Source organism: Fusarium musae, chromosome 1, assembly GCF_019915245.1.
Source record: "Fusarium musae strain F31 chromosome 1, whole genome shotgun sequence".
Taxonomy (NCBI): domain Eukaryota; kingdom Fungi; phylum Ascomycota; class Sordariomycetes; order Hypocreales; family Nectriaceae; genus Fusarium; species Fusarium musae.
In genome coordinates this window covers 2,562,215-2,588,946 of record NC_058387.1, presented here as the reverse complement: position 1 = coordinate 2,588,946, position 26,732 = coordinate 2,562,215, and the positions used below count along the sequence as shown (strand labels likewise).

Sequence of the window (26,732 nt, the reverse complement as noted above, 5' to 3'; positions counted from 1 at the left end):
GGGTTCCATGGATGTTATTGCCAAGAGACTTCAGGTCCACTCCGCACTTTGGTGCTGCTGGGTTACCTAACAGTGAAGGGCAACTCTGTGACCTGAAAATGCCAAGCGGATGGGAGGGGGACCTTGGGAAAGACGTTGTTATAACCAGAAAACTACAGAGAAGCCAGTGTCTGAAGAGGTATGATCATATAGGTACCCAAAGTTAGAGGTACCTAGAATTTGCCGTTTAATGCAATCGACGTCAAGGTCTCATTCCAGTAATCACACATAAACCCCCCAAGTGACTTCTGTACTAACTACCTACCTACCTACCTAGGCACCTAGTTACCTCAGACACGGCGCTACGGTCTCCTACCGTGACGGCCCCGACTTTAACCTTTGCCTTATGAGGATTAGCCCCTCCGCCTTTTCTAATGCACTACTGTACGAATGGAGTCCTTGCGACCACCTAGGCCAGCAGACCTGGGCCAACCCAACTCATTACCATTAGCCATCCTGGGTATCCTTTGCCATCACTAACTTATGAAAGCCCCATCGTATCCCCTGCTCTAGTCCTTCTTTTGTCTCCATCATGACCGCTCTTCCTCCTCAACCTGATCTCGTCTCCTCGCCATCTCACTCCTCACACTCACCCCCTTCGTCTTCGAAACACGTAGCAGCTCCAGATCGCCCCGAACCCCCCGAATCTCTTCTCATTGAGGACTCTCTACCAGCCAAGGACTCGAGTCCCCTGAGATCAGTGGCAGGATCGTCATCAGGCACAGCAAGAGTGGCTACATCGCGGAACTCCGGTCTGAGTGGAGGAAATCAAACGATTGGCCCGTCTCGTGAGACCGGCGCGAGGTCTTTCAACGGCGACGAGGAAAGCGAGAGTGACTGGGATATAGAAATGGAACCCATTGCAGGCCACCGTCGGCGGCGAAGTAGCCACAACATGGCTGGTCGGCCAGCTGGATCACCTAGCCGAACCCGTGTCACAAGTCGTGGTCCCGCACCCACTGGCTCGGCAGAAGAACCCAAGATATCCGAAGAAAACTTGGATGCGAACGGCTTTGCGATTCAGAAGGATGAATCCGCCGATGACAGCTTGAGCGACGAAGACCTCCAAGACGACGAAGAAACTGGATTGACCCGTAAAGACAAGCAAAGGCGGCAGAAGAAGCGCAACAGAAATACTCAGCTGGATCAGCGGATCGTCAGGGACAATAAGGCTATATCAAAAGAGGAGCGCAAAGAAGCAGACAAGACTGTTTTCAAGAGTTTGATGGTGAATGTTGTGTTGATTCTTTTGTGGTACCTCTTTTCGTTATCAATATCGATTGTACGAAACGGCTCCTGCGCCCCGTTCCCAGATAACATAATTGCTGACATATTTACAGTACAACAAGTGGATGTTTGATCATGAGCGGCTAAACTTTGCATTTCCTTTGTTTACGACGTCCATGCACATGGTAGTTCAATTTGTCCTCTCAGGTCTAGTTTTGTACTTCGTGCCCTCCTTAAGACCTGGATACGGGGTTCATCTGTCAGATATGGGAAGGTCGAGACATGATGACGAGCCCAAGTCTTACGGTATGACCAAGATGTTTTACCTCACTCGAATTGGACCTTGTGGTGCAGCTACAGGCCTAGATATTGGACTTGGCAATACCTCTCTCAAGTTCATTAGCCTTACATTTTACAGTATGTTGTCTCTGCGTCTGAGCTCTCGAGGTTACTAACCTTTGCGTTAGCCATGTGTAAATCTTCCTCACTAGCTTTCGTTCTCATGTTTGCGTTTGCTTTCCGACTCGAAACCCCAACGTGGCGTCTTGTCGCCATTATTGCTACTATGACGCTCGGTGTCGTGCTCATGGTGTTTGGTGAAGTTGAATTCAAGGTGGGAGGCTTCGCCCTCGTCATCTCAGCTGCTTTCTTCTCTGGCTTTCGCTGGGGATTGACCCAGATCCTGCTCCTCCGCAACCCTGCGACATCAAACCCATTCTCTAGCATCTTCTTCCTTACTCCAGTCATGTTCCTCGTGCTTATCTGCCTTGCAGTGCCCGTGGAAGGAGTCGGAGCTCTCATTGAAGGTTACAAGGTTCTGGGTGATGAATGGGGCTATTTCATGGCGCCCCTTTTCTTGCTTTTCCCTGGTTGCATTGCTTTCTGTATGACGGCCTCCGAGTTCGCTCTGCTGCAGCGCACTTCCGTCGTCACGCTCTCCATTGCTGGCATCTTCAAGGAGGTTGTTACTATTAGTGCGGCTGCTCTTGTCTTTGGTGACCGCCTCACACCAATCAACTTTGTTGGTCTACTCACGACCATGGCCGCTATCGCTGCCTACAACTACATCAAAATCACCAAGATGAGGCAGGAGGCGCAAGAAAGTGTTCATGTTCGCCATGCGCACGACGATGACGCGCCAGATTCCCCTACGAGTCAGAGTAGCGGAATCATAGACCGCGATGGAGATACAGACGCGGAAAACACTGGTCTGCTCCGTGACAGCATCGACGGCTTGGATCTTGATGTACAACCCCATGCGCCAGCTAATGAGCGTCGCTGATGGAACAATCGTTTCAATGCCACAACTTCCTGTTTTATATCTGAGCCCGTATATAACGACTCTATGGGCCACATTTCTTTGTCATACTGAGTGGGAGTCGATACAATGGCTCGCCATCTTTCGTTTATCTGTATCATAACGGCGCCGGGGGTTGCTTTGGGAATAGAATCTAGGCTGGGAATTTCCTCGATACATGGTGATATTAGAAGAGCAAGAATATCAATATACCCAGATACTACACATAATCCACTTGCCCAGTTTTCTGACCAGATAATATGCATAGAGTGTTGCATAGACTGGTACCTTTCTGGGTCAATACCTACATCCAAGCCACAAGTGGAGGGTAAAACTAAGCCTGCGGCTTTTTAAAGGGATTTGATCGACATGATACATGATCAAGTTTATAACATTGCAATGCAAATGAACCTAGACGCCCTGGTGTACCGGATATTCTTCATGGAATTAATACACTTAAACCAGGTCTGTACGATGCCTCTGCAAACACCAAACACCAAAACGCAACCCTTGCTCGGTCGAATAGTTCGCCAAACGCTTAGCCAAGCAAGCGAAGGCCATTCTTGGTCTTTTGTCCAGGCTTGACCACTCCACTACCACCCATGGGCCCTAAGCTGGGTTCATAGCCAGCCCCATGATTTCCACCGCCGTGGCCACCCTTCTTATTTTTATTCTTCTTTCCATGTCTATCCTTCTCCTTGACATTGGCTACCTTGATTTCGGTGTTGGCTTTGCGAACCGTTACAGGGTGGCTCTGAATGTATTTGTTGTTCATCTCTTTGGCGGCTTGGAAAAAGTCGTCAGCGTCACTGAAACTGACAAAGCCGTAACCCTTGGACTTGGATGTACGCTTGTCACGAATGACGCGGGCCTTTTGTACAGATGGCCAGCGCGAGAAAGCCTTGAGAAGGGCGTCGTCAGTGGTCTCGCCTGCAAGATTGCCGACAAAGAGTCGTAAATGGGAGGGGTCCCATTCGAGAAGACTGTCATCTGTCCACTTTTTACCACCACCTTCTCGGATGACGGTCTTCTTTCGCTCATGGTTCGCAGTGGTAGCTGCCGCGGCAGCAGAGGTTTGGCCATCTGTTCGAGGCCCGGCAAACCCAGGGGCCTTATCCTTGCTATCTGTCGGGGTGCTCGAATATGCGCTCTGCCATTGCGCTATCTGAGCGGCCATCTCGGGGTTGTAGTCGGTCCCCACAGCGCCCGGCGTAGGGAATGGATTCGCAATCTGTGGTGCTGCGCCATAGCTTTGCGGTTCGTAGCTCTGAGTGCCATAGCTTTGTACGCCGTAGTTCTGGGTGCTGTAACTCTGTGGTTGTTGAGGATACGAATATGCGGGACCCGAGTTCACCGCACCGGGAGCAGTAGTCGGGTACGAAGAGTACGATGGGCCATACTGATTTGCCGCTGGGGCATTGGGAGCAGAGTAACTCGAAGGGCCGGAGTACGTCGGCGGAGCGTTCGAGTACGCTGGCTTCGAAGCAGCCTGGGCCGCTGAGGAAAACGCGGGCTTGAAGCCTGACTTGGAGGCGGGCGGTCTCGGTGGGAGAGAGTTGCTGCTGATGCCTGGAGGAGGAGGGTACGCCATGATGAATACAAGCGGATATACGAGGAAGCGGTGTAGTGTTTGCGAGAAAACGTACCTTGAGCCAAATTCTGCTCAAGTTCCTCTTTCAAGAGATTCCCAGCGTCAACAGCTTTATCGATAGGGCTCAGCGGTGCTTTGCGGCGGTGCGACGTGATTGCGACTGCGATTATGATGGCAACTGTTGTTGTATAGAAGAAAATGGATCTTATGATGGTCTTCTTCGATTCGCTCTAGCCTCGTTCTCCAGAAAACGGCCTCAATTAAGTGGGACTTGAACATCACGTGCCCTGCGAGATCTTCCTTCTCATGATAAGCTCAGGTGAACATCATCTCAAGCCATATAGGTTCAATTGTAAGGCTTGAAATTCAAATTCCTAGGCCTAGTTTTACTTTCTTGGATCAAGATATCATGAAAACCTCGAATCCTCATTTGCCATGGTCGCGATAGCTGGCACAATGGGCGCTGTCGCTTGTATTAAAAAACATTCACCCCCACGAGCTGGGGTGGGTGATGTGCAGCCTACGTCTTCAGCGTCAGTCGGATAGAGCCTCTTCGGATAATGAAATCCTATGGCATATAGATTCCTCGGCTCGGAAGCTGACGGACTTGACGTTGTCTCAAACCTTTTGTTTGAAGAGAAAGCTACCGACCAATCCGAAAGATTTCAGGGCAATGACGGGCAAGTTAGAGAAACCTCAATATCATGGTGCATGCATACTTTTCGTGATAACATTGGTTCTTGGGGGTTATTGTGAGTTTTGAACATTCAATGAACCGGTAGTCACGGTGGCTCTTTTTACCTTGGGGTGGGGGGCCAATGTTGTAATATAGCGCATGGCAAGTTCAGGAACTTGATCAAAATGTGTATCCGCACCTATTGTTTGAGAGGCTGGATGAATGCTCGGATAGTTTAATTTCAGGTTCATGCGATGGGTGAAAATGGACGACTTGACCCGTTCTCAAGATAATTTCGGCGGCAGAATTTGGCGGCTAATATGGATCGAAGCAAGCGAAACTTGAATATTGCCTTTTATCCCGATATTAAATGTTGTATCTCCGATGGGGGTTTCATCTTTCAAGCCTCTATGAGCCGAGCGTGGTTCAACGGCATCGTCTTGTTGTCCCTTTAAACTAAGGTACCTAGTTATCCGGCTGCCGGAGCAGGCTGAGGCATCCTGAAGCGGGTATTGCTTGGCCAGTCTGAGGCTTAAATTCTGTCTCATGATCCCCTTGGCTGTTTTGTCATGAGCGACTTCGGACACTGGTGAGGCTATGAGTTGATTCGGCGCTTATACCGCGCTGTGGTACTGTTGCCGGGTTAAATTCCGGTGGAGCATTTCGGTCAGGCTGGACTCATCGGGCTGAGAGTGCACCTCGTTTGGTTGAGAGTGCACCTGGCACCTGGACTGAGCTCAGCGTTTGCGGCCTTTTTCTTTGGGATTCTCTGTATCCGCCGCCTTCGGGGCATTCGGTACGGATTCGCGAAGGCTAAGGCGCGTTGGGGTTCGGGCTACTGTCCGATGAACAAGTCAATTGGCACGGTAGTGATTACACGGGCCCGGAAGACGTGGGTCCCAACACTCGGACAGCATTGCAGGATCGCAGAGAAAGACTGGGCTTGGAGGTTATCCCAACAGGCATAAGCTTGAAGAACAAACTGAGACAAGGAGATGTCGATACCGCGCACGGGACAGGCCTAGGACTAAAGGCCTTGACTATGGATGTTATCATGTTAGTGAGGACTGTTAGGTGAAGCGGATACAACGGAAAGCAATTCATCCAGACTAATATGCGGCGAGCTTTGTACGAGATTTGTGTTGCTTGTGTCACGGTTTCAAAAATCTTGGTAAGCTTTGGGGTTCATCTTGGGGGTAAGACCGCAGCAGCACCGTAGAGTCGTCATAACGTTGGAGCTGAGGGGCGTAGAAGGGGGGACCTGGAGGGGTGAGGCGCTACAGTCCACTAAATAAATGTGAGGGAAAATCCCATCTCTGGAACTCGGTGTCCGTAAACGATGGACCCCTACTGATGGTCATTGGCCAGCCAGCAGGTACAAGTCCATGGTGTTGACCAGGGAGGAGTGGAGGGGCATTACCTCAGTCATGATGATGGTTTCTGAGGAATTGATGCAAAGTTAACTTAGTTTGTACATATTGGTAAGTGTAAGTGTTTGCAAGGCTGACGTAGCGGATGAGTAGATTGCCTTAGTAACGATGATTAAGGCAGCATGAGTGGGAGATTGGCTAGATACAGCAATTACTCATAATCACCGAGCTGTTGTCAAAAAGGTGATGTCAATGGAAGAAAAACATCTACCTACTGGTATGATTTCAGTATCAATCTGGGCCGCACCACAGTGACGATGACGATGAATAGTTGGGAAGAGCCCCGCCAATCAACGCGGAAGCTCCACCATACTTGGCGTTATGCCCGACCAGGTCAATTGTATTGGATTGAGCCTTTTTGAAGCGCATTGCGTCGCGTTTGCTTAGTTGAGCCAAATGCAAAGTGGTAGAAAGAAAAAAAAAGGTGGGCATCCTTACAGCCCAGACAGGAGGTGGACTGGGAGGTGAGTGCGGACAAGGTACCGAGCCGCCCAACTTTGGCACGGGTGTGACAACATTCATCGCCAGGTATAATTCTCTACAACTTTGCATCTCCTCCCACCTTCTCCTCTTCCTCTTCTTTCTCTCCTTCATACATCTTCCAAAACCTCAGTCTATACATACCACTCCCCGATCGCATATCATAGCCCATCATGTCTGGCCCTGTGTAAGTTGAAGCTTCCCTCATACCTCATCTCTTGACATTTTACCCCACCACCCCGCCACGGCCTTATGGTGATGCTCTCATGCTCTCATCCCCGCGCCCTCCGGACGCTGGAGCGAGAAATGAAGGGATCGCCATATTGCTTCCGTGCCTGGACTGTTTAGGGCATTCGCAGCCTCCATCCTCATCGTGATCATGGCTCATGTTCTCGAGGTAGAGCTCGTCTCGCTCACCTCAACCTGGGTGCCCCTCAACAACACAATTCCTTCACCTCACTCTCAAGCTCTGCTACGAAACGAAATGCGTCGAATACTAACGTTATGGCAAGTGCGGATCTGGGCCTCATCGGCCTTGCTGTCATGTAAGTTGGACCCAAGAACCATTTACCTGGCAATGCCAGTGGTAGCACATATTCACATGCTTCATAGGGGACAGAACCTTATTCTGAACATGGCTGACAACGGCTTCACCATCTGCGCCTTCAACCGAACCGTCTCCAAGGTCGACCGATTCCTGGAAAACGAGGCTAAGGGCAAGTCCGTTGTCGGCGCCAAGACTGTTGAGGAGTTTGTCAGCAAGCTCAAGTCTCCTCGCCGTGTCATGCTCCTGGTCCAGGCTGGCCAGGCTGTCGACGACTGGATTGAGAAGATCCTACCCCTCCTTGACGCCGGCGATATCATCATCGACGGTGGTAACTCTCACTTCCCCGACTCTAACCGGCGCACCAAGTATCTTGCTGGCAAGAACATCCGCTTCGTCGGCTCTGGTGTCTCTGGTGGTGAGGAGGGTGCCCGATATGGCCCCTCTCTCATGCCCGGTGGCAATGAGGAGGCATGGCCTCACATCAAGGACATCTTCCAGAGCATTGCCGCCAAGAGCGACGGCGAGGCTTGCTGTGAATGGGTTGGCGACGAGGGTGCTGGCCACTATGTCAAGATGGTTCATAACGGTATTGAGTACGGTGATATGCAACTCATCTGCGAGGTATGAAGAGATAGAGACAAGGGCCGCCTCACACAGAATACTAACCAAGTATTACTAGGCTTACGACATCATGAAGCGCGGTCTCGGTCTCTCCAGCAAGGAGATCGGCGACGTCTTCGCCAAGTGGAACAAGGGTGTTCTGGACTCTTTCCTGATTGAGATCACCCGAGATATCATGTACTTCAACGACGACGATGGCACTGCCCTCGTTGAGAAGATTCTCGACAAGGCCGGCCAGAAGGGTACCGGCAAGTGGACCGCCGTCAACGCTCTTGACCTTGGCCAGCCCGTGACCCTCATCGCCGAGGCTGTCCTTGCCCGATGCCTGTCTGCCATCAAGGACGAGCGCGCCACCGCTTCCACCAAGCTTGAGTTCGTCAGCCGAACAACCAAGTTCGAGGGCGACAAGGAGCAGTTCCTCGAGGATCTCGAGCAGGCCCTGTACGCATCCAAGATTATCTCTTATGCTCAGGGCTTCATGCTCATGCAGGAAGCTGCTCGTGAGTTTAACTGGAAGCTCAACAAGCCTTCCATTGCCCTCATGTGGCGAGGTGGTTGCATTATCCGATCCGTCTTCCTCAAGGATATCACCCACGCCTACCGCTCCCAGCCCGACCTCCAGAACCTTCTGTTTGATGACTTCTTCAACAAGGCCATCCACAAGGCTCAGCCCGGCTGGCGAGACGTTGTTTCCAAGGCTGCCCTCCTTGGTATCCCCACCCCCGCCTTCTCTACCGCTTTGTCCTGGTTTGACGGTTACCGCACCAAGGACCTCCCCGCCAACCTTCTCCAGGCTCAGCGTGACTACTTCGGTGCTCACACCTTCCGCATCAAGCCCGAGAATGCTAGCGACAAGTACCCCAATGGCCAGGACATTCACGTCAACTGGACCGGCCGTGGCGGTAACGTCTCTGCTTCTACTTACCAGGCTTAAGTTGCTTGTCGGGGTAAAGAGATGGGAATTGGATTGGTTTAAGAATGAATACCACTGGGCTGTACGAAGCTCGATCGCTGCGTTCTTATAAAAATCTGTGCTTTGGTACACAGAACATGGTAACGCTGCAAGGATAATGATGAATGGGCTGGCACGGATCTAGAAAGCTTAAGTGATGAAATTCGGGTTTGTGTTTAGAACCTGACGAGAAGCATGAAAATAAAATAAAATAATATTTTCCCAATGAAATACACAAATCGGTGATAAGTGAGTTACTGATCGTGATAACCGTGTTGGACTCAATTTATTGTTCGCGCGACAATATGAAGCCAAGTGGCTCCACTTGCGAATGATTTACTTGCATGGGAATCTTCATCTGTACTGCTCAAACTCTTGAAGATCATTCCTCGCTGTCTCTAACACAGTATCACACCATCTACCTATCAAGAATTAAGTTATATATATCACCAGAACTTGTACTTAACAACCTCGTTCTTTTCCCACCTCATGGAAGACAGGAGCTTGAGACCCGCTTTTACTTACCCAGCTCCATAGCTTTGATTGGTCATCTGCACGGTCGCAGCCTCGTCGCGAGAAGTTTGGAGCCGCGCAAGGGCATTGACTTCTAACAACTCCATCGCAAGTCATTTCGTGAATTGCGCCACGCCATCCCTTCACCTTCTCAAAGTCAACCCATCTTGGCTTTTCCAGCACGTTGAATGACTCTCAACGCGCATATCTGGAGATCATCAATCGCGTAATCAGATATACTAACACGCCTGATATCGTCCATCGCGACGCTCGCCCACTATGGCACAACCGGATCCTAGCCAGGGCGTCCCTCAGGACCTTGTATGTAATGCATACGCGCAACGATGCAATGGCATCGCAACATCGTTCTGACAGTCCTTTAGATGCCCCACGTCCATCTGATCTCTTCCTTTCGATACCCTGTGATGCCTCGACTTGACCTAAATGAGGTTGCTAAATGGCTTATGGCTGCACCACAAGTCGCGAGAGACCGGGCGCCCTTTTTCTGGACATATCTCGATAAACCTACAGACGGCACGATACTCTTGACCTGGCAGCCCCTTCAGCGGTTGGGAACGAACTTCGCAACGGATGGTTATGTCTGGGCGCCTCCAGAACAGGTTTACAAGCATGATCTGGGCAATGGACTGGTAAGGACAAGACGAGAATTGCACAAAGGGACGGCTTGCTGAACCTCACTAGATGCTTGAGATTTACTATCAGAAAGCTGGTTACATTCCCGGCGAGCAGTATGCTCTCCACGCCCGTCGACGATGCCGACTAGTCCCTATCCCTGGCCATCCTAATCCTCCTCAACCAGACGTCGGCCTCTTCATTGTGCATTACGGACCCGCCGAGCCGAATGACAGAGTTCCTGTCTCCATGATTCCCTTTGACGAAAGAGTCAACAGCATCATGCAGCAGCGCCACTTTTTGCAGCGCGCTGGCCAGATTCGTCGCAAGGAATTCATGTTATCCGACCGAGTCAACTGGCCCACCCTGCCTGATCTCACCCGTCAGCCAGTGCCTCCCCAGATGGCCCCTCGGGGCGTTCCTCAACAGATGGCATATCCCACACAACCCGCACCGGGTCCTCCTGCTAAACGAGCGAGGCACGCTGCGGGCCAGAGTGGCCAACCCCCCGTACCAGGAATGCCTCAGCTAGACGCTGCCTTCGACGATGAAGAGGATGTTTCGCGGGGAGATATGTTTGACCATCTTACTCCAAGAGAGATTTCTATGAGCCGATACCAGCAGAACCACGAGTGGATGGAAGAGATCCTCTCGTCTCCTTATAGGATAAGCCAGATCACCCCTGCCGATTTAAACCTCGGTTTCAAGGGTGAATTGGCATACTTGACCGAAGGCATTTTTCCCGCGCAAGGAGTTGACGCCTCCAATTCCGTGCCTGAGAAGCCGTATATCGGGCGGCTGGATCCCGAAAAGGCCGATGAATTTCGCAAGCGAGTCCATAATCACATTGAGTCAACCAAGGCCGAGATAGAGAAGATGCAGGCCGACCATGCCGCAGCTCTTGCAAAGTTCAAGGAAACTTCCATTCTCAGCACAAAGGAGAAGGAGCTCCGAAACACTGTCGAGGGTACAGGCACTGAGATTTGGCGAATTGAGGGCAAGGTTAACCCCCACGACGAGGATGCTGTTGCTCGTCCCGTCAGTTCGAAAACCGTCGAACAGATAGTGTCTGAAGTCGAAGCTGCTACGGGTAAAAAGGTTGATACCAAGCCGACGGTATCTCGTGTTCAAGATGGAGGTTATCAGCCACCAGCACCAGAACCCGTTCAGGTTGACGCTTCGCAACTATCTCGTCAGCCTTCGCAATCTGGCTCACAGAACAGCGGCATCATGATTGGCGAATCTGATATCGATATGGGTGGCACTGCTGCTGGATTACTGGATCAGATGCATACTGGCGTTTCCAACACCTCGACACCTCTGAACAACTTTGGAACTCCTCAACCTCCATTGTCAGCGGCTCAGTCTGGGGCCGGAACACCTTCTAATGCCACCGCAGTTGGTTCGGGCGGTGACGTGACGATGGGCGGAACTCAGGGACCAAAGGATCACACAACAGCGCCTGATCAAGGAACTGGCAGTGGGGATTGGGTTGTTGTGCCCAAAGATGGCACTGTGAACGAAGCGAATCAGGGCACTGGCTCGGATGCCGTTTCGGTCAACGCAAACACACCCACTACTGCAGGAATTGATACTGCCAAGTCAGTGGCTAAAACTGCTTCTGCTGGTGCCACCCCAGCAGCTGGAACACCCGGCGGTTCTGTTTCCTTTGACCAAAACGACTTTAGCTCCCTTGGTGACCTTGACACAGCAGGTGACGCTCTTAACTTTGACGGCCCTACGTTAGACGGTGCAGCAGGCGAGTTGGGTGAGGGTCTAGATCTCAGCATGGACATGGACGATTCAGCATTTGGAGACGCTTTTCATGGCGTCGAAACCTCTGGAACTCCCCATGGTCAGGATATGTAGAACACACCCCTGCATGGTGAGCCGGAGGAGGATGAATTTTATTGAAAAAGGGGGAAGAATGCTTTTACTGACGACTGGAATTGGTTCTCAAGACGTCGGAGAATGGCGCGCCTTTGTTATCATAGGGAGTTTTCTTTTCCTTTTCTTCGGCAATAGGGGGGCTACAGGACTTGCTTTTTGTTCAGAGTTTTTAGGTACTGACTTGGGTCATCAAGGCCCGATGTAGGACATTGATTATGCCTACGGAATAGGAAAGTAGCTTGTAGACTAGAGGCAAGTAAAATCTACAGTTGAATAATTAATATGGTCTGTCATGTACATATGTACTTGATTTTAACATTATTTGGCTTTGTGCTAGCAGAGACCCTTATTATAGCTGAACTTCGGATAGCGAAACCGAGCTTATTATGATTGAATTATACTACGCAAGCTAACCTTATCTGTGATGTGACTAGACTCACGACAATATTCCAAAGTGACTCAAGTCTGGGTAAGATCTTCAAGACCATGCACTCCAATTGACTCAATCATGGAAGCTCATCGCTGTTCACAACTTGTTGACCCTCTGCTCTGCCATCTTAATTGCCTCGTTATTACTTGAGCTGTAGGCTACGGTATAATGTCTATAATATGGAAATATAGATGAATGACAATCATGGGGTTAAAGGAAATTGCTCTCGGCTTTTATGAGAAGAGCAGTTCAAGTGAACAAACGAATGTAGTATCTATCATGTAAGGTAACGAGGGCTTTTCTATATTCTATACAGTGACAAGTTCCCTGTCACATCATCTCAAAAACGCAGACAACAAATGGAATATTGCCAAGACTCCAAACACATCCAACACATATCCGTATGCAGTCCAGCACAAAGGAAAAGTAGCCAGCGCTGTTCGCCAAATCAAGACGGCATTCCAGCTCGTATATTGGCGTATGCACTCGTGGGGTATTTCAAAAGATTGTTGACCGTCTCAAGAGTGCCCAAAGTGCGCTTTACACCAGAAACGATGCTCTGGGATCCAACCTTATCTCCACTGGCCTCCCAAAAGAAGGCACCACCAAGGTTTCGCTGGTTGATATAAGCGGCTTTGGCTTGACCAGATTTGAGATCATCGTAAGTAATAAGTTCCCGCGTCTTGCTATCATATGAATAGCTAGCAATGAGGTCTGCATTGTAGGTAGCTTTGGCACCAGAACGTGGCAAATCCCTGTATAGGTAAGTTCCCTCAGAGTTGCCGCCAACGCCCGAGTAGGATTTGCCAAGTCCAGATGTCTTGAGAAAGGATCTCCCGTAAAGAGGCATACCCATGAGAATCTTGTTTGGGGGAACTCCCGCCGCGAGGTAATCGTTAATTGTCTTGTCAGTGCCAAGTTTTGTTGAAAGAGGGTTCTTCTTGGAAACGAAAACGTTGGCCTGATGACCAGTAGTAGTGTCCCAGGAGCCAGCATAGTCGTAGGCCATGAGGTGCCAAGCGTCAATCCATGGATTCATTCCTTTCAAATCCATGACTTTATAGTTTGCTGGACCGGCTGATGTAGCAACAGTAAGCATAAAATGATAGTTCAGTTTGTTGTTCTTTGAGTACTGGTCGAGGGCTTTTCTGAGACCCGAGAGTATCAAGACATAGTTGCGAGCTTCTTGGGCATTTGCAGGGTATTCCCAATCAACATCGATTCCGTCGAAGCCCCAGTCAGTGATTAGCTTTATGGCGGAAGAGATGAACTTCTTGCGACGGTCCTGTGTGCTTACACCAGTAGCGAGATCTGGACTGTTATTCCAGCCGCCGATAGAAAGTAGCACCTGTTCGTACGTCTTAGTAATTTCACATTAGGCTGCCTGATCGTGGTAGCAAAATCACCTTTAAATTGCGGTTCTTTTTCTTAAGAATGTAAAGCTGTTTAACACATCCGAAAACGTTCTTTCCACCATTATCAGAGTCACCAGGATAGAGTCTTTCGGTGTCGGCGTAAGAGTCTGATGAAAACCTGACGCTTTGTTAACAAGTACGATATATTTGATGGGGTTGATATGCTTACACAGTTCCGTCTTTAGGGTTCACCTTAGCAAAGGAGTATAGAACATGTGTGATCTCCTTCACCGGCAGATTTTGGGGCTGGAAGTTCGCCCCATAGGTACCCCTGGTTCTTCATTATTAACACCCATTAATTGCACAGAAATATGCCACAACTCACCAGTTTGTGAAGTAGAGAATGTTCCGCTTTCCAACGCCCCGAGCCTCTAAGCGAGTGGGTGCGTTGTTGGCGTCATCCTCATCATCAAAGTCACCACCAAAGTAGTTCTTTGCGCTGCTATCATCCTGTGCATTGGTGGACTCGGGGTTTTCAGTTGCCTGGTCAGATGTGTTTCCGGCAGGAGTATTCTCAGAATCATCAGCAGAATCGTCCTCGTCTTCCTCGGGGCCGCCAAGGTTGGGGAAATCCCCAGGGTTGTAGTCATCCTCATCCTCCTCAGCGAAGAATTCGTCATCTGCACCTTCCTCGTCACGCCTGAGGAGCTCGGGTGCCGGGATGACTTCATCATCGTCACTGGCAGCTCGCTGGTCTATATCAGGAACAGCAGTTTCTTGCGAAACGTCCTGGTCGTCACTCTCCGTTGACCGAGTGTTGTGCTTAGACTGTGCCCAGGGGTTTCGCGGAGGAATAAACTGGGGAACTGTATCTCGAGGAGTGGCAGCTTGGCTCTGTTGAGGCTTACGAGATCCTCGGAAAGGCGCCCTAGGCGGGATGAAAGTTGGCTGTTTGTCATTGTTGTCATCTTCTTCATCCTGAACCTTGACAATAGTCTTCTTCTTCACTGATGCAAGCGAGGCGGACTTGTCGGAGCTGTCCTGGTTCTTGGTCGACTTTTGCCAAGATGCTTTTGCTACGAAAGGCATCTTAGGTGGGATGAACTCGGGGACGATAGTCTCTTTGGGATTGTTCAAATCACCGGCAGTAGTGGTGGTCTTGCGGATTTTGGTGTTAGGGTCAAGTGCGTAAGGCATCTTAGGAGGAATGAACTGTGGTTCGGCGGTCTGTTCTGTTTCACGACGGACGGACGTGGTCATTTTGGTCTTGGTCCCATGTGTATGTTCGATGTGTCCATGAAGATGTTGGTGTCTGGGCTCCACTGCGGGCACAGCAAGTGCTTGCACCAGAAGTGGCGCTATGAGGATGAGTTGCTTGAGCATGTCTGATACACAGCAGTGAATCTCGAGATGAGAGAGAGCCTGCAAAATAAATGTCCCCGGACTTGAAGAAGCCTAGACAATGTTGATATGGGCTAGTTAAGTTTGAGTTGGCGAGTATAAGTGCTTTCTTATAACAACAAGTTGTTTGTAAAGGAGTGAAACCTCGTGATGTGTGAGGTAGTACTCAGATAGTCCAGGAGGTCCAACTGTCTTGTGAGGGAGTTGAAGCTGAGACAAGATGCTAAAGCCGGGCTGGTTATGAGACAAGGACTAGGGCGATGGAACCGAAGAGTAGTCTATGAAGCACTATACTTTAAAGAATGAGATGAAGTCAAGGAACGAATGACGTGGGTTGAGTAGCGATGAAAAAGGAATGGCTTAACGGTGAGATCAACTGGGAGAGAAAGGGGGATCAAGGACTTGAGGCAAGGGAATCGGGGCAAATTTATCACATTGGACATGATGAAAAGACGCCACTTGATCAATGGATGAATGAGGGAGGTAGTCGAACTTGAAAGAGTATAGTATCACGACGAAAGCGTAGCTTGGCCGCGTGTTGGTCTAAAGAAGCCTCCAAGTATGCTACGGAAAGCAACGCTGGGCTCCAGTCGAGACGATGCCGTTCTCGACTGGGAATGCCCTGACGCCGGATGAGACATGACAAGCAGATCATTCGAGCTTATCGAGCGCCGCAAACCCCTAAAACGTGGACTTGGTATGTCTTGGGACCTTGATAAGGAATGAGTTTAGTGTCTGGAACAAGTGGTTCATGGCGCTAGGGGAAATGGTCGGAGTTTAAGACATGGTGGTGGCTGTCAATCTTTGTCTTTTGTAGGTCTTGTTATTGGAAGGGCGGCGCAATGAAGCCAGGTAGAGTTTGGAGGCTTGACAAAGAGGCTGTGGGCGTGAAGCTCATGATGTGGTTGTGGGTGGGTCATGATGATGAAGGGTCAAGGTAGAGTTTCCCTAGGAACCGAATGGCGTCGGGATCTGATAGTTGTTCCTGGGCAAACCTCCTTCCGTTTGATCGATCTTTGTGCCTTCCTTTCTGTTCCTGGCGCGGTTTTGGTCCCTCCCTTCCTAATTAAGCACAAGTGATTGTTTGAAAGTGGATGTATCTGGAAATCCTGTAATTGCCTTACAAGATTTGAATATTGTCTATATATCCAATCAACTGAGGGAGAAGCATTAACCAAGAACTCCCTGAATCATACCAAAAAAAAACCCTTTATTGTACATATCGTATGGACGTGCAAAGACAAGACGCCGCTCCCGGCAATGTCTCGTCTCACCCTTGCGCTCCCTCCAATAATCTCACAACTGCAACTCCTCAACATTGTCTTCGCTCCAAAACAAAAAAGAAATCAATTCAAAATAAACTACCCTAGCATCAAGGGTCTAGATCATGATCCAGAAGATGAACGTTAGCAAAGGCGTTGCCGATATACATTCTGGACTCATGAATAACGGATAATTCGGTTCAACGTGTGCTCTCTAGATCAGCCTGCACAACGTCCAAGCTTTGGTGATTTGAAATAAACAGTTTTGTCTCTTCTCGTTGTTCCTGATTCATACTCTTTACGGTAGAGAGCTCGTGACTAAATTTCGTGATTGTAGATGGCTGACACTAAGACTAATCTAGTGAAGCCATCGCCATACCCTCTCATGGCGTTCCAATTTACGGCTTGCATTCCAGTCATTGACAAACTTGATTCGTAAGCTCTCGGTGGTCCCGTTGGCATCGAAAATTCTGCAGTTTATCTGTAATCTGAGACATTGTTATATTCCCTGGATCCCCGACACCTCTTTGGGACATTGCTTTGACCAACCCCTTGTCAATTAGTCATCAAACGCAACTCGTTCACTAGCATGAGCCTATAATCCATAAACCTGGCATGGTGCGGCACTATATAACCTGAATTGACGTCTTGTAGCCTAGCTTAGTTATGGATCGCCACATAGACGAATGTATTGGCACAAGATGACGACCTACTAGATCTGCGACCTCTAGTATGTAGAGCCGGGATGTGGCCAACTATCACTATCATTGAATCATATACTTTTCTATGAATGGGCCCTTCATCATGGCTTACTTGATATCTGAAACTTTACACCAGTGGTTAGACTTGTAAGATTATGGTTAAACAGCATCATGTTCTCGGATATATAAGCTAACATATACTGTAAGTTGTCTTTCGAAAACAATAATTGTGATATTCTTTGCCTAATTATCAAATACTATATAAAAAATACCTAAAACATATACAACATCTCTTGAAATTAAACATACTCAACAGTAACAACCGCAATCATAGAGGGCTTGAAAGTGATTCCCTCTATATCTGTATCTAAACTGTGACATTCGTCCCTCCCTGATGAAGACTCCATTTCCTCGTTTCCAAAACCTGTCTCTGCCTCATATTAGTAGCCCCAGTCAAACCCCCATCATTCCATTCCTTCCCCCCAGAATGGATGGTCTCCAGTTCAGCCAAGTCATCTGCTGGCCGTGGTTTCTCATCACGCCTCGCTGAAAGGTAGAAGAAATCCCAAATGAAACTTCGTTCTAGCTTGCGCGGCTTTCCATCAGCGGTCCAGAAACGCTCCTCGCTAAGTTCTTGCGAAAGATGACGTCTGAAATATCGATCTTGGGTAACCCACCAAGCTCGCCAGACGAACAAAATCAGAAGAGTGAGTGGGATCGCGGCCGCCCAATAGTTCCAAAAGTGTTTTCCGAAGCGGTTCACCTTGACTTGATCTGTCATAGGTCTCGAGGAATCGTCGTCTTCTTCATCTGGGCCAAGCCAGTCAAACATGGACATGCCGAACAGAGTTCCAAGAAATTCGCCGGGTAGAAAGATGGCGGTTATCACGGCGAGAGCTTTCATCGAGGAACTGTCACGTGATGATGCTACAGCCATTCGGGCGTTCAGGATATTGTCTTCTTGGGCCATCTTACTGTAAATCTACAGCTTTTAGTTGGTGTCCACTCTTTCGACTTGTACCACTTACCATATCGATCTGAGCACGGCATCTGGCCTCCGACATGCGCCTATCCGTCTCAAGACCCATGCAAAGACGCAGTAAACCGTCGAGATACTGTCTGATCTCATGCCAATGGGGCCCCAATGAATCTCCATCCGTCACTCCATCGGGAAATCGAAGCCTAGGGAGATCTCTGGGAGGCAGAACTGGACTCACTGCGGGAGGTCCACCCAGAGGGTCGATTACCGTGGGACTCAACATACTGAGATCGTTGCCGAAGTTAGAGTAGTTTCCCATTCGTTCATTCAACTCGTCTCCTGCCAAGATCAACACTTTTATAGCTCTCTCCATCCAACGAATAGTGTCCAGAAGTTTGATGGTGTCCTTGAGAACTTCGTGTGCCCTTTTCATGAGTTTGGTCATGGTGCTTGGGCCCCACGCAATTCTCTCGCCATCCTTGCCATTGCTGAATGTGCGACTGAGACGCCTCCCAGTTTCTGTAGCATCGAAGCCGGCAATGTTGCTGACATCGTATTCCAAATGAGCCACGTTGGAGTTGTTCTCGATAACAGCCTCTTCACATCGCATAAATTGCACTTGGAGAAGCACGACAGGCATGATGAGAGGGTGCGCCCAATGATTTCTGCATGACTCCAGACGATGATCGTATTCGTCGAGGTCATCGAGGTTGTGTCGTCTTGGCTCCCATGACTGTCGGACAAGGATGGTCGCGGAGCGTTCGTGGACATCGTATGTCATGGACAGAAAGTCACAAGGCGTCTTTGGCATCTCTGAGAATGCGAGAATAATACCTACATTGTTAGATAAACCTATATATGGCATTGAAAAAAGCCTTACTAAGCTGGGATTTGTCCTTTGACCAAAATCTAGATTCTGTGGTAGTTCGAGTTGAGTACTGCAGCGTGGCAGGGTGAAGGTTCATGGCAGCCAGGTCATCAACCGTCATGCTAAGAATGTCTCGGCCACCGTCGTAAATAGTTTTACGCTTAAAACAGATTCTGTATTCAGTTAACCAAGAGATCTTGTGTATCAATTGTCTAGACTTACACCCGGCGTATTCGGCCTTCCATTCCGGCTGATGGTGCTTCATCATCGTTTGGTTTTCGAAAACTACCCTTCAAACTATTAGTTCACTGCTCTCTGTTCAACGGAATGTACCGACTTCACGATCAAGCATATGGCCACGCCGAAAGGCTAGGTCAAAAAGAGCCGTTCCCGAAGCATCGTCGCGAGTAAAGTGGTGGGTGATGTGGTCCTCATCGTCCACCCAGGGATCCCGCTTGGTGGATGGTGCTCCAGGTTGCTCCGACCGCTTGTATACAACATACTCGTCATATTCAATGTTAGACGGAGTATCTTTTGCAGTGATTAAAACTTGGTTAGAGCAGGTTTCCTGATCGTAGTTGAACAGGTCTAGGCCGTGGTGTACCAGCCCCATTAAGGCGGTTTTGCGCCCCCTCCGGAGACCGACAGCGTGATCTTGCGGAACTTGAGAAGAACAGCCACCCTAACGAATGGGGTGGAGAACTCTGGATTCATGAGAATCTGAAGTTGTTGAGATTGAGTCGATAGTGTTGGTGGGGAGGTACTGAATGCACTCCTTAAGCGAGAAGAATATTGCCAGTCTTTGATCCCTAACAACCTATGCAATGCACGCAATGTTACTGAACGTTCAGCGGCGGGTCAAGCTTGTTTATGAATTGTCGAATCGTCCTGAATGCTGACTGCCAAGCCATCGCTCTTCAGCCCCCAAACAAGGGTACCTTGTTCGTGAGAGCCCAACTCTCCATGGCGGGTTTCGGGCAACGCATAACGCCGTCATGGGACCACTTTGAGCACTGAGATAGATCCCACAGCCTCGCTGCGTACTTCAGTTTGAGTAGGAAACGGTTGACAGGCCCGTTAACCGGCTTCGGATCGGCGAATGACGGCGGTTGAATCTCCCGGGGGCACCCGCACGGAGCGGATCGGTGGTGGCTTAGCTCCGGGGACAAGTGATAAAGCCGGATTGGCTCTTATTTTGACGGCCGATACTAGCGAGCTGCCATTCTGGGTTTATCTCGGGTGTAAAGATTGAGGCGCAGGTTCGAATAGAGTGACATGCATCCAACATCACGGGACTCGTTCTTCGCACTCATAACCATTTACGGTAAGAAATCTCTCAGTCTTGCTGCCCAACATATCAGATGTTCTTTTGTACGAACGCTGACTATGGGCGATTTTAACAATGACAGCGTATAGAGCAAATATTGAATAGGTTGATTGACATACAATATGTCATCACTTCGACTAGATGGTGAGAGGTAGAGTTACAAGGATATAGACCATGAGAACGCTCGCAATCATAGTCTATTCGGTTGGCACATTCTGAATTTTACGTACCTATAGAAAGTTCATAAGTGAATGGGTGCATAATCGGAGTTTTATTATCGTCGTATACCTGAATAGTTGAGGGGAGCCAGACAAGTTGCAGGCTTCCAATTAAGATATTACTGGGCTTCTCCATGTATTCTCACAGTTGGTCATCCGGTTTTACTGCTTTATGCACTTCCTTCAGTGCTGGAGACTTGTGAACTGCCTCGACTACTTCCGTCACTTGCAGACTCATCCTCAGCTTCGCTCTCCTCAGTAATACTCCCCAGTCCCGTCCCGAAACTCCAAGAGCTCGTTTCATTGCTATCCCTGTTTTCATCTTTCCTCTCCACTTTCTTCCTGTTATCGATCTTGTTTTCTTCCGTCTGTCCTTTCCTGATTTTTCTCTCTTCTATTCTCTTCAGTTTTTGCTTAACATCGTCAATGCTCTTCTTTGCCCTGTCGAGTTTGCCATCCATGGTGATACATTTGTTGCACGTCGTCTGTATGCTCCGCGAAGTCGGTACATGAGGCTTCTTAGTGACACAGTCATGGGTTAACTTTCCATCACTGAAGTCTTTGGCTGTTTGGCATCGCTTTACGCAGATGCCCCAGCGCTCGTGGCCGCATTTAAAAATAACTCGACCGTAGACGCACATACTGATAATCCTTTTGCGGAGTTTGGAGGTTGTGGTGAGGGATCCCTGATGTAGGAGAGGAAATTCGACAAAAATCGTGCATTTCATCGCTTTTATATCTGTCTCAGAAGAGTGAATGGTTCTCATGTTCATATAGGCTTTGTTTGTTGATTCATTGTGACAAGTGACATGCATGAACAAGTAATTCCAGAACAAAACAACACATCATGTGTGGCGGACCAGCTTCACTTAAGTTCCTTTTAAAGCATTCGGTGATCACATCCAATGTGAATATTACGTGGACTAGGAAACGCAAATATATTAAAAGGTACTTAATTCGGCAAGCGTCCGTGAGTTCACAGGGTTGCCATCACAGGTCTTGAGTTCGAGCATGCACGCTTTGTCAAACGCTTTGATGTTCAAAATACCATGTACATCCATGTGCTATTAACACCAATAACAAAGAGACATAGGGCTCTTTCAGAAACCGGACACTTTGTCCTAAGCCTCATGCTTCTAACAAGCCACTATCCAGTACTTCTCGAAAGTTCCTCGCCCAGGATATTTGACCATTTCTCTTCTCTCCAATATGTGGCACTTCAATGCCAACCCTTTTCAAAGTCTTTAGCAAGGGGGACTCCTCGTTGTCCGATATGACTACTCCTCCTGTAAGCAGGCACTGCATATCCGTGGTCGAGTCCCCAAAATAAATCACCTCCCCGTCCTTCTCGCTGATGAGGTGTTTCAAAGCTTTTTTCTTCTCGCACACATTGGTCATTCTCCCCTCGAAGAATTCTGGTCCTTTTATTGTTCCATCTGAAGCCGGTTCGTTGGCGATAACCTCAATTCTATGCGGTAAAAGAGCGCCTCGTAGAAAGGCCCGGGACCAATTGACCGATATGACACTGACATCCCAGCCCCTCTGTCTTGCAAGGGTTATAAGATCCGTAAATCCATCTCTGATCTTAATTCTGCCGGCCTTGACAGCGTCAGCACCAGCTTGCGACAACGTCTCGGCGTCTAGACCAGCAAAGATGCGTGAGTCAGCAATGCGTCGTAGAGACGTCTCTTCCACATCTTTCATTCCTGATAGGAATTCGATCTCATGATCCACAGATGTTCGAGTAACCTCTGGTGATGGATGGTTGTCTTTGTAGTGTCTGTAATCGGCAACATAGGATTGCACCACTTGGTCCCAAGAAGTCTGGAGGTCATGGCCATATTTATTCCTCTGTATCTCGAGAGCTGAGCGAGCAAGCTCCCCGATAGAATCTTCTTGGGTGATTGTGCCATCAAAGTCGAATACCAGATGCATCTTGAGACAGGTCGGGTAGTAAATGTTGTCTCGAGCCTTGGTCATAAGCGGGGTTGTCCGGTGGATTAGGAGGAGAAGAGTGTATATGAATGCATACATCTAAGCAAAGAGGGCGATTCCAGCCTTGAGACAGCAGCTGACCCAGTCTTGTAACAATCGGAAAGAACCTCGCGTCCGACCAGTTTAGATTGCATCGGTTACTGCGGGGAAGTTATTACGTAGGTAGCTATGATCTAGGACAACAGTGAGTGGATCATGATAACCAAGCGCGAGAGTAGCCCAGCCAAGAATGCTATAGTCCAAGTTCAATCTCAGGTCGGATAAAATAAAGATAGCTTCAGTTGACGCGCGAATCACGGCTCTCAAAACGTTTCGCTAGATGATTGATTACAACTGGTAATCCATAAGACTAGAATAGAAGGGTATCACCGCTCTAAAAACCCTACCCTGAATCCTTCGAACACCACATTAAATGATATCCTCCGTTCGTTATCCTTGAAGTGAAACATTGCCCCTTTTTATCCTCTTCTAACAGGTCCGTCGATGCTGGTACTAGGAAACGGGCAACACATCCTCCATCTCTGCATCGTCCTCATCGTCATCAACAGGTTCAGCAGCAGCCTCCTGGGCCTCTGCGCCACCCTTGTCGCGGTAGGCATCGCTCAGGCAATACTGGTTGGCGAACCGGCCACTCTTGTTGAGAACAGCAATCTTCTCGAGCACCTGTCGAAGGTACTGTTCGGGCTGCTGAAGCTTTTGTCGCAAAGCCTTCACTGACCAATACTGATACTGGCGGAAACAATCGAAAATGAGATCCAGAAGCTGGTTCTCTGGAATACGGGCTGCCTTGAATACCTCGCCCTTCTTTGGCTTGGCTGTGGCAGCGATGTTTTTCTGTGCCGTTTGTTAACATAACCGAGAATAAAAGATTGGACGGGAACAAAACGTACGATGAAGCTATCTCCGAATTCGGCTGCGCGGGTAGTTCCAGGGTTCACTACGGCTGAAGCTGCGTGTCGACTGATGATTTGGACCTTGGATTTATTCGCCTCTGCATCCAGAATCTTCTGCTGAAGCACCCGCTCTTCCTCATCTTTGCCATGGGGCTCAACACGAACATCATAGGCAATCTTGCCAAAGATCTTTGTCTTTTCTGTAATGGTTCGTTAGCACCTATTCGTGGCACGGCTATGCGAAACTAAGCTTACTCGGGACAGCTTTGCGATAGTATGGTTGATATCGACTCCTACGGTCGTAGCTCGGTCGTTCTGCTCCGTTGTTGTTGCCTTGTTTCTGCCTCAGCAATGAGGCAGGGATACCAGCATCGGCAGCCTCTTGTCGCGCCTTGCTTCGCGCCTTAAAGCCAGGCAAATCCTCCTCGCTGAAAATGAAGTGGTTGCTAACGTTTTGTTCTTGGACTACCAGATCATATTCGCGAGGCAGCACCTGATGCTCCGGACAGTTGGCGGAGAGAAGCATGCGAAGTTTGGTCTATGTATATTAGTATGGTGTCATGATGTCTTATCAGGTATGCGTACATCTTCGCTACCATCGGGCCTTTTTTCAACCCATGTTCGCAGAGTGCCAATCTGAATTTCGTCGTCGTCGCCGAGTCGCTCCGTCAATTTAGACCAAGCTTCCCACATGTATCGAGGAACGCGCGCGAGGTAGAGTTGCTCGAAGGAACTAGGTCTTTCGTCTCCTTTTTCGTAGAATTCGAGGTCGCCAGCATCTTCATACAGATCTTCTTCGTCAACTTGCGCAGGAGAACCAGACGCCTCGGGGTCGGGTTTGATGTACGCCTCCTGCTTGATGAAGGAATCGGCCATGATGATGGTCGAAGTTGTGCAGGACGAGGAATACTTGGAAATGCGATAAGTCGGAGGACCTTGGATGGGTACTGTGTGCAAAATGTTTAGGGGAAGTTTATCCAAGGTTTAGGATGCCTCTGTACAGAAGAAAGGAGGAACTTTGTATGCGCCTTGTTGATTCGCGCGCCCCAAAGAATGGCTATCAGGTTCGTGAATGATGTCTTTGAGTGGAGACCCAGGCACGCTCATGGCGAGCCTTTCTCATGCCTGGTACAGTCCCACAATGAAGGTATGTGCACGGTATCGGTATGGAGGTGTGGAGCTCTGATTGGATCATGGGAACAGAATCGCCTTTGTTAGTATGTAGTTCATCCATCCTCGCACAGTGTAGTCTCCAGCCAACTGAAAGGTGATATTAGTTACTTAATATAGACATAGTAATAGCAGCTGCGGGTGTGGAATCTAATCCAATCTCAAGCACACTCCTATTAATAGTAAGTTCTATGTTCTTTGTGCCAGTGAGTGATGTCTTGAGGATCGGCCAGTTTACTTTCACGCTAATTCGATGAGGCGAGGCCGATGTATACATAATCCCCAGTTGCCAGTGGAGCAGGTTCTTGACCTATCATATCCCTGATAACTACGTCGTGGCTCAGACCCAACCTACCTACCTAGGTAGCTACCTACAAAGGCTTACTTTGACTTTGGAGTACACTTTCGAGATCTCAACTCTCTTGGAACATCACACATTTACGATGTTGTCGCTTTCTTCATAGCAATGCTCGGCTGCCTTCCCAAGGAGCTCAACACTTAATCACCCTTCCTTCTTCCACTGTGCCACCCCCTTACCTTCTATAACCCTGCGCCGCCTTAATCCGTCTTACTCCTCAACTGTAACACTGCTACTCTGTACTCAGGCGTCGCTACAATTATCACGAAACCCTCCACATATCCCCCCATATACACCCTATCAGGATCGCATGGACTTCCGAAACTTATGAACGAACTTTTGACACGCTACTCCGAGCTTCAAGATGCCACCCAAGTCTTTATTGGAACTTGCCACTGCGGCATGCATCAAAAACATCCGCGAACTCGACAGTGTTGGCGATTATCTTCCTTATAAAGCCGTCCGCCTCCTTCTCCTCAAGATTGATAACGCGAAACAACTACGAACTATCGAACTGAATTCACCTCAAATACAGGGCGAGACAGGTGAGGTATGGCTGAAGCTTATCAAGCATGAGTTTCCTATGGAAGTCAAGCAAAAGGCATACAAACCACCAAACCCAACTAAATGGTATCGTGTGTATGAGAAATATAGGTCAGATCACCAGCAGGCCCTCTTGGAAAGTGAGGCGAAGCTCAAGAATGCTCTCATGGGACTCAAGGAGGACAAGGAGAAGAATACCAGCAAGATTGTCGATGACAGAAGACTCTTGCCCCGAGGAGGCAGAGTCGGGCCAAAGAAGGCTTGGGGATTTGGAGCGCGGGACCCAAATGGAAGCACGCTCGCATTCAACAGGGGAAGTCGTACCAAGACTCATAATGGTGCAAGCGTCATGCGCAAAGTCCGACGAGAGACGAAGGAGATTGCCAGTATCCACGGCGCATTGTCAAGGCCAACACAAGCATCAAATGCTATCACAAAACTCCGCAAGGCGCCTGCAGCTATGGTGGGCGACTATCAGAGAGCCGCCAAGCCAACGATCCGACCTCCGCTCCCTCCTCCGCCAAAATCAGCAGTATCTGATGTAGTTGAAACCCATGAAGCACGGGCGCAATATATCTCGGACTCTGATTCGGAAGATGGGGATGATCTGTTTGACGATGAGCTGCCGGCAAACCGTCGAAAGGCTTCGTCCCATGTATCGTTGTCTCCTATGAAGAAGCCTGCTGCTGGACACAGCGATTCTACAAGCAAGGTCAGACGAACTGGTCTTCTATCCAACAGCTATAAGGGTCCTAAGCCTCAAACCACAACATCTTCAAGGCCCAGAGTGGTTCCTTCAGCTGGAAAGTCGTTATCTCCTGCCCCTCAACAGAAACACATATCTCTTTCTCCAGAGCCAACCGAACAGTCTTCACCTACACGTCTCACAAACACACGACCGAATCCGGGCATCGGACCACGCAAGCGCAAGGCTACGGATGTCTTCATGAAGCCTAGGAAAAGAGCTTGAGGTCCAAAAAAGGAATTCTTCGTGTTTCTTTTTGTTTTTTATGTTTGGCACGGTTTGTAGGGAGGTTTATTTGAGGGGCAATTTCCAACCCCATTTGCATTACGGGAGTACAGTGTATAACGGGCCATATCAAGGGAACCAACGGCTACAAGCGAATGGCAGCAATGACGACGGACTAATAGTCCATAAGTCGTGGAATTAGACTGGGAATAGAATGGAATATCGAGGTTGGCGCATGTGCCAATTTGCGATGTGTATGAGAGCATCAAGACCACAAGTGAAAGATAAGCATAGCCAGGCTTGCTAAAACGGGATGCTTAATCAATGGGAATAACTTTATAGTATCTTTTGGTATTATCACCGTGT

General features: G+C 49.0%; 9 protein-coding genes across 9 annotated transcripts; 4 read left to right on the top strand and 5 right to left on the bottom strand.

The window, feature by feature from the left end:
* Window positions 1-571: 571 nt before the first annotated feature.
* Window positions 572-2,548, top strand: J7337_000782 (uncharacterized protein; the record flags this gene model as incomplete). The annotated part of the gene is made up of 3 exons (XM_044818530.1): window positions 572-1,267; window positions 1,380-1,683; window positions 1,734-2,548. The coding sequence occupies 3 exons, from the start codon at window positions 572-574 to the stop codon at window positions 2,546-2,548; spliced, it is 1,815 nt and encodes a 604-aa protein (XP_044686232.1).
* A 553-nt stretch (window positions 2,549-3,101) lies between these two features.
* On the bottom strand, window positions 3,102-4,154 carry J7337_000781 (uncharacterized protein; the record flags this gene model as incomplete). The annotated part of the gene is made up of 1 exon (XM_044818529.1): window positions 3,102-4,154. One exon carries the CDS (start codon window positions 4,152-4,154, stop codon window positions 3,102-3,104), a length of 1,053 nt encoding a protein of 350 aa, XP_044686231.1.
* A 3,090-nt stretch (window positions 4,155-7,244) lies between these two features.
* Window positions 7,245-8,842, top strand: GND1 (phosphogluconate dehydrogenase (decarboxylating) gnd1; the record flags this gene model as incomplete). Its single annotated transcript, XM_044818528.1, has 3 exons — window positions 7,245-7,285; window positions 7,353-7,908; window positions 7,967-8,842. 3 exons carry the CDS (start codon window positions 7,245-7,247, stop codon window positions 8,840-8,842), a joined length of 1,473 nt encoding a protein of 490 aa, XP_044686230.1.
* An 810-nt stretch (window positions 8,843-9,652) lies between these two features.
* J7337_000779 (uncharacterized protein) lies at window positions 9,653-11,875 on the top strand (the record flags this gene model as incomplete). The annotated part of the gene is made up of 3 exons (XM_044818527.1): window positions 9,653-9,694; window positions 9,757-10,023; window positions 10,076-11,875. The coding sequence occupies 3 exons, from the start codon at window positions 9,653-9,655 to the stop codon at window positions 11,873-11,875; spliced, it is 2,109 nt and encodes a 702-aa protein (XP_044686229.1).
* An 899-nt stretch (window positions 11,876-12,774) lies between these two features.
* J7337_000778 (uncharacterized protein) lies at window positions 12,775-14,941 on the bottom strand (the record flags this gene model as incomplete). Its single annotated transcript, XM_044818526.1, has 4 exons — window positions 12,775-13,674; window positions 13,733-13,859; window positions 13,911-14,012; window positions 14,067-14,941. The coding sequence occupies 4 exons, from the start codon at window positions 14,939-14,941 to the stop codon at window positions 12,775-12,777; spliced, it is 2,004 nt and encodes a 667-aa protein (XP_044686228.1).
* Window positions 14,942-17,412: 2,471 nt separating this feature from the next.
* J7337_000777 (uncharacterized protein) lies at window positions 17,413-19,137 on the bottom strand (the record flags this gene model as incomplete). Its single annotated transcript, XM_044818525.1, has 4 exons — window positions 17,413-18,027; window positions 18,074-18,858; window positions 18,905-19,065; window positions 19,115-19,137. The coding sequence occupies 4 exons, from the start codon at window positions 19,135-19,137 to the stop codon at window positions 17,413-17,415; spliced, it is 1,584 nt and encodes a 527-aa protein (XP_044686227.1).
* Window positions 19,138-21,565: 2,428 nt separating this feature from the next.
* Window positions 21,566-22,417, bottom strand: J7337_000776 (uncharacterized protein; the record flags this gene model as incomplete). The annotated part of the gene is made up of 1 exon (XM_044818524.1): window positions 21,566-22,417. The coding sequence occupies one exon, from the start codon at window positions 22,415-22,417 to the stop codon at window positions 21,566-21,568; it is 852 nt and encodes a 283-aa protein (XP_044686226.1).
* A 507-nt stretch (window positions 22,418-22,924) lies between these two features.
* J7337_000775 (uncharacterized protein) lies at window positions 22,925-24,201 on the bottom strand (the record flags this gene model as incomplete). The annotated part of the gene is made up of 4 exons (XM_044818523.1): window positions 22,925-23,266; window positions 23,323-23,525; window positions 23,581-23,863; window positions 23,911-24,201. 4 exons carry the CDS (start codon window positions 24,199-24,201, stop codon window positions 22,925-22,927), a joined length of 1,119 nt encoding a protein of 372 aa, XP_044686225.1.
* A 1,016-nt stretch (window positions 24,202-25,217) lies between these two features.
* J7337_000774 (uncharacterized protein) lies at window positions 25,218-26,366 on the top strand (the record flags this gene model as incomplete). Its single annotated transcript, XM_044818522.1, has 1 exon — window positions 25,218-26,366. One exon carries the CDS (start codon window positions 25,218-25,220, stop codon window positions 26,364-26,366), a length of 1,149 nt encoding a protein of 382 aa, XP_044686224.1.
* Between the last annotated feature and the right edge of the window lie 366 nt (window positions 26,367-26,732).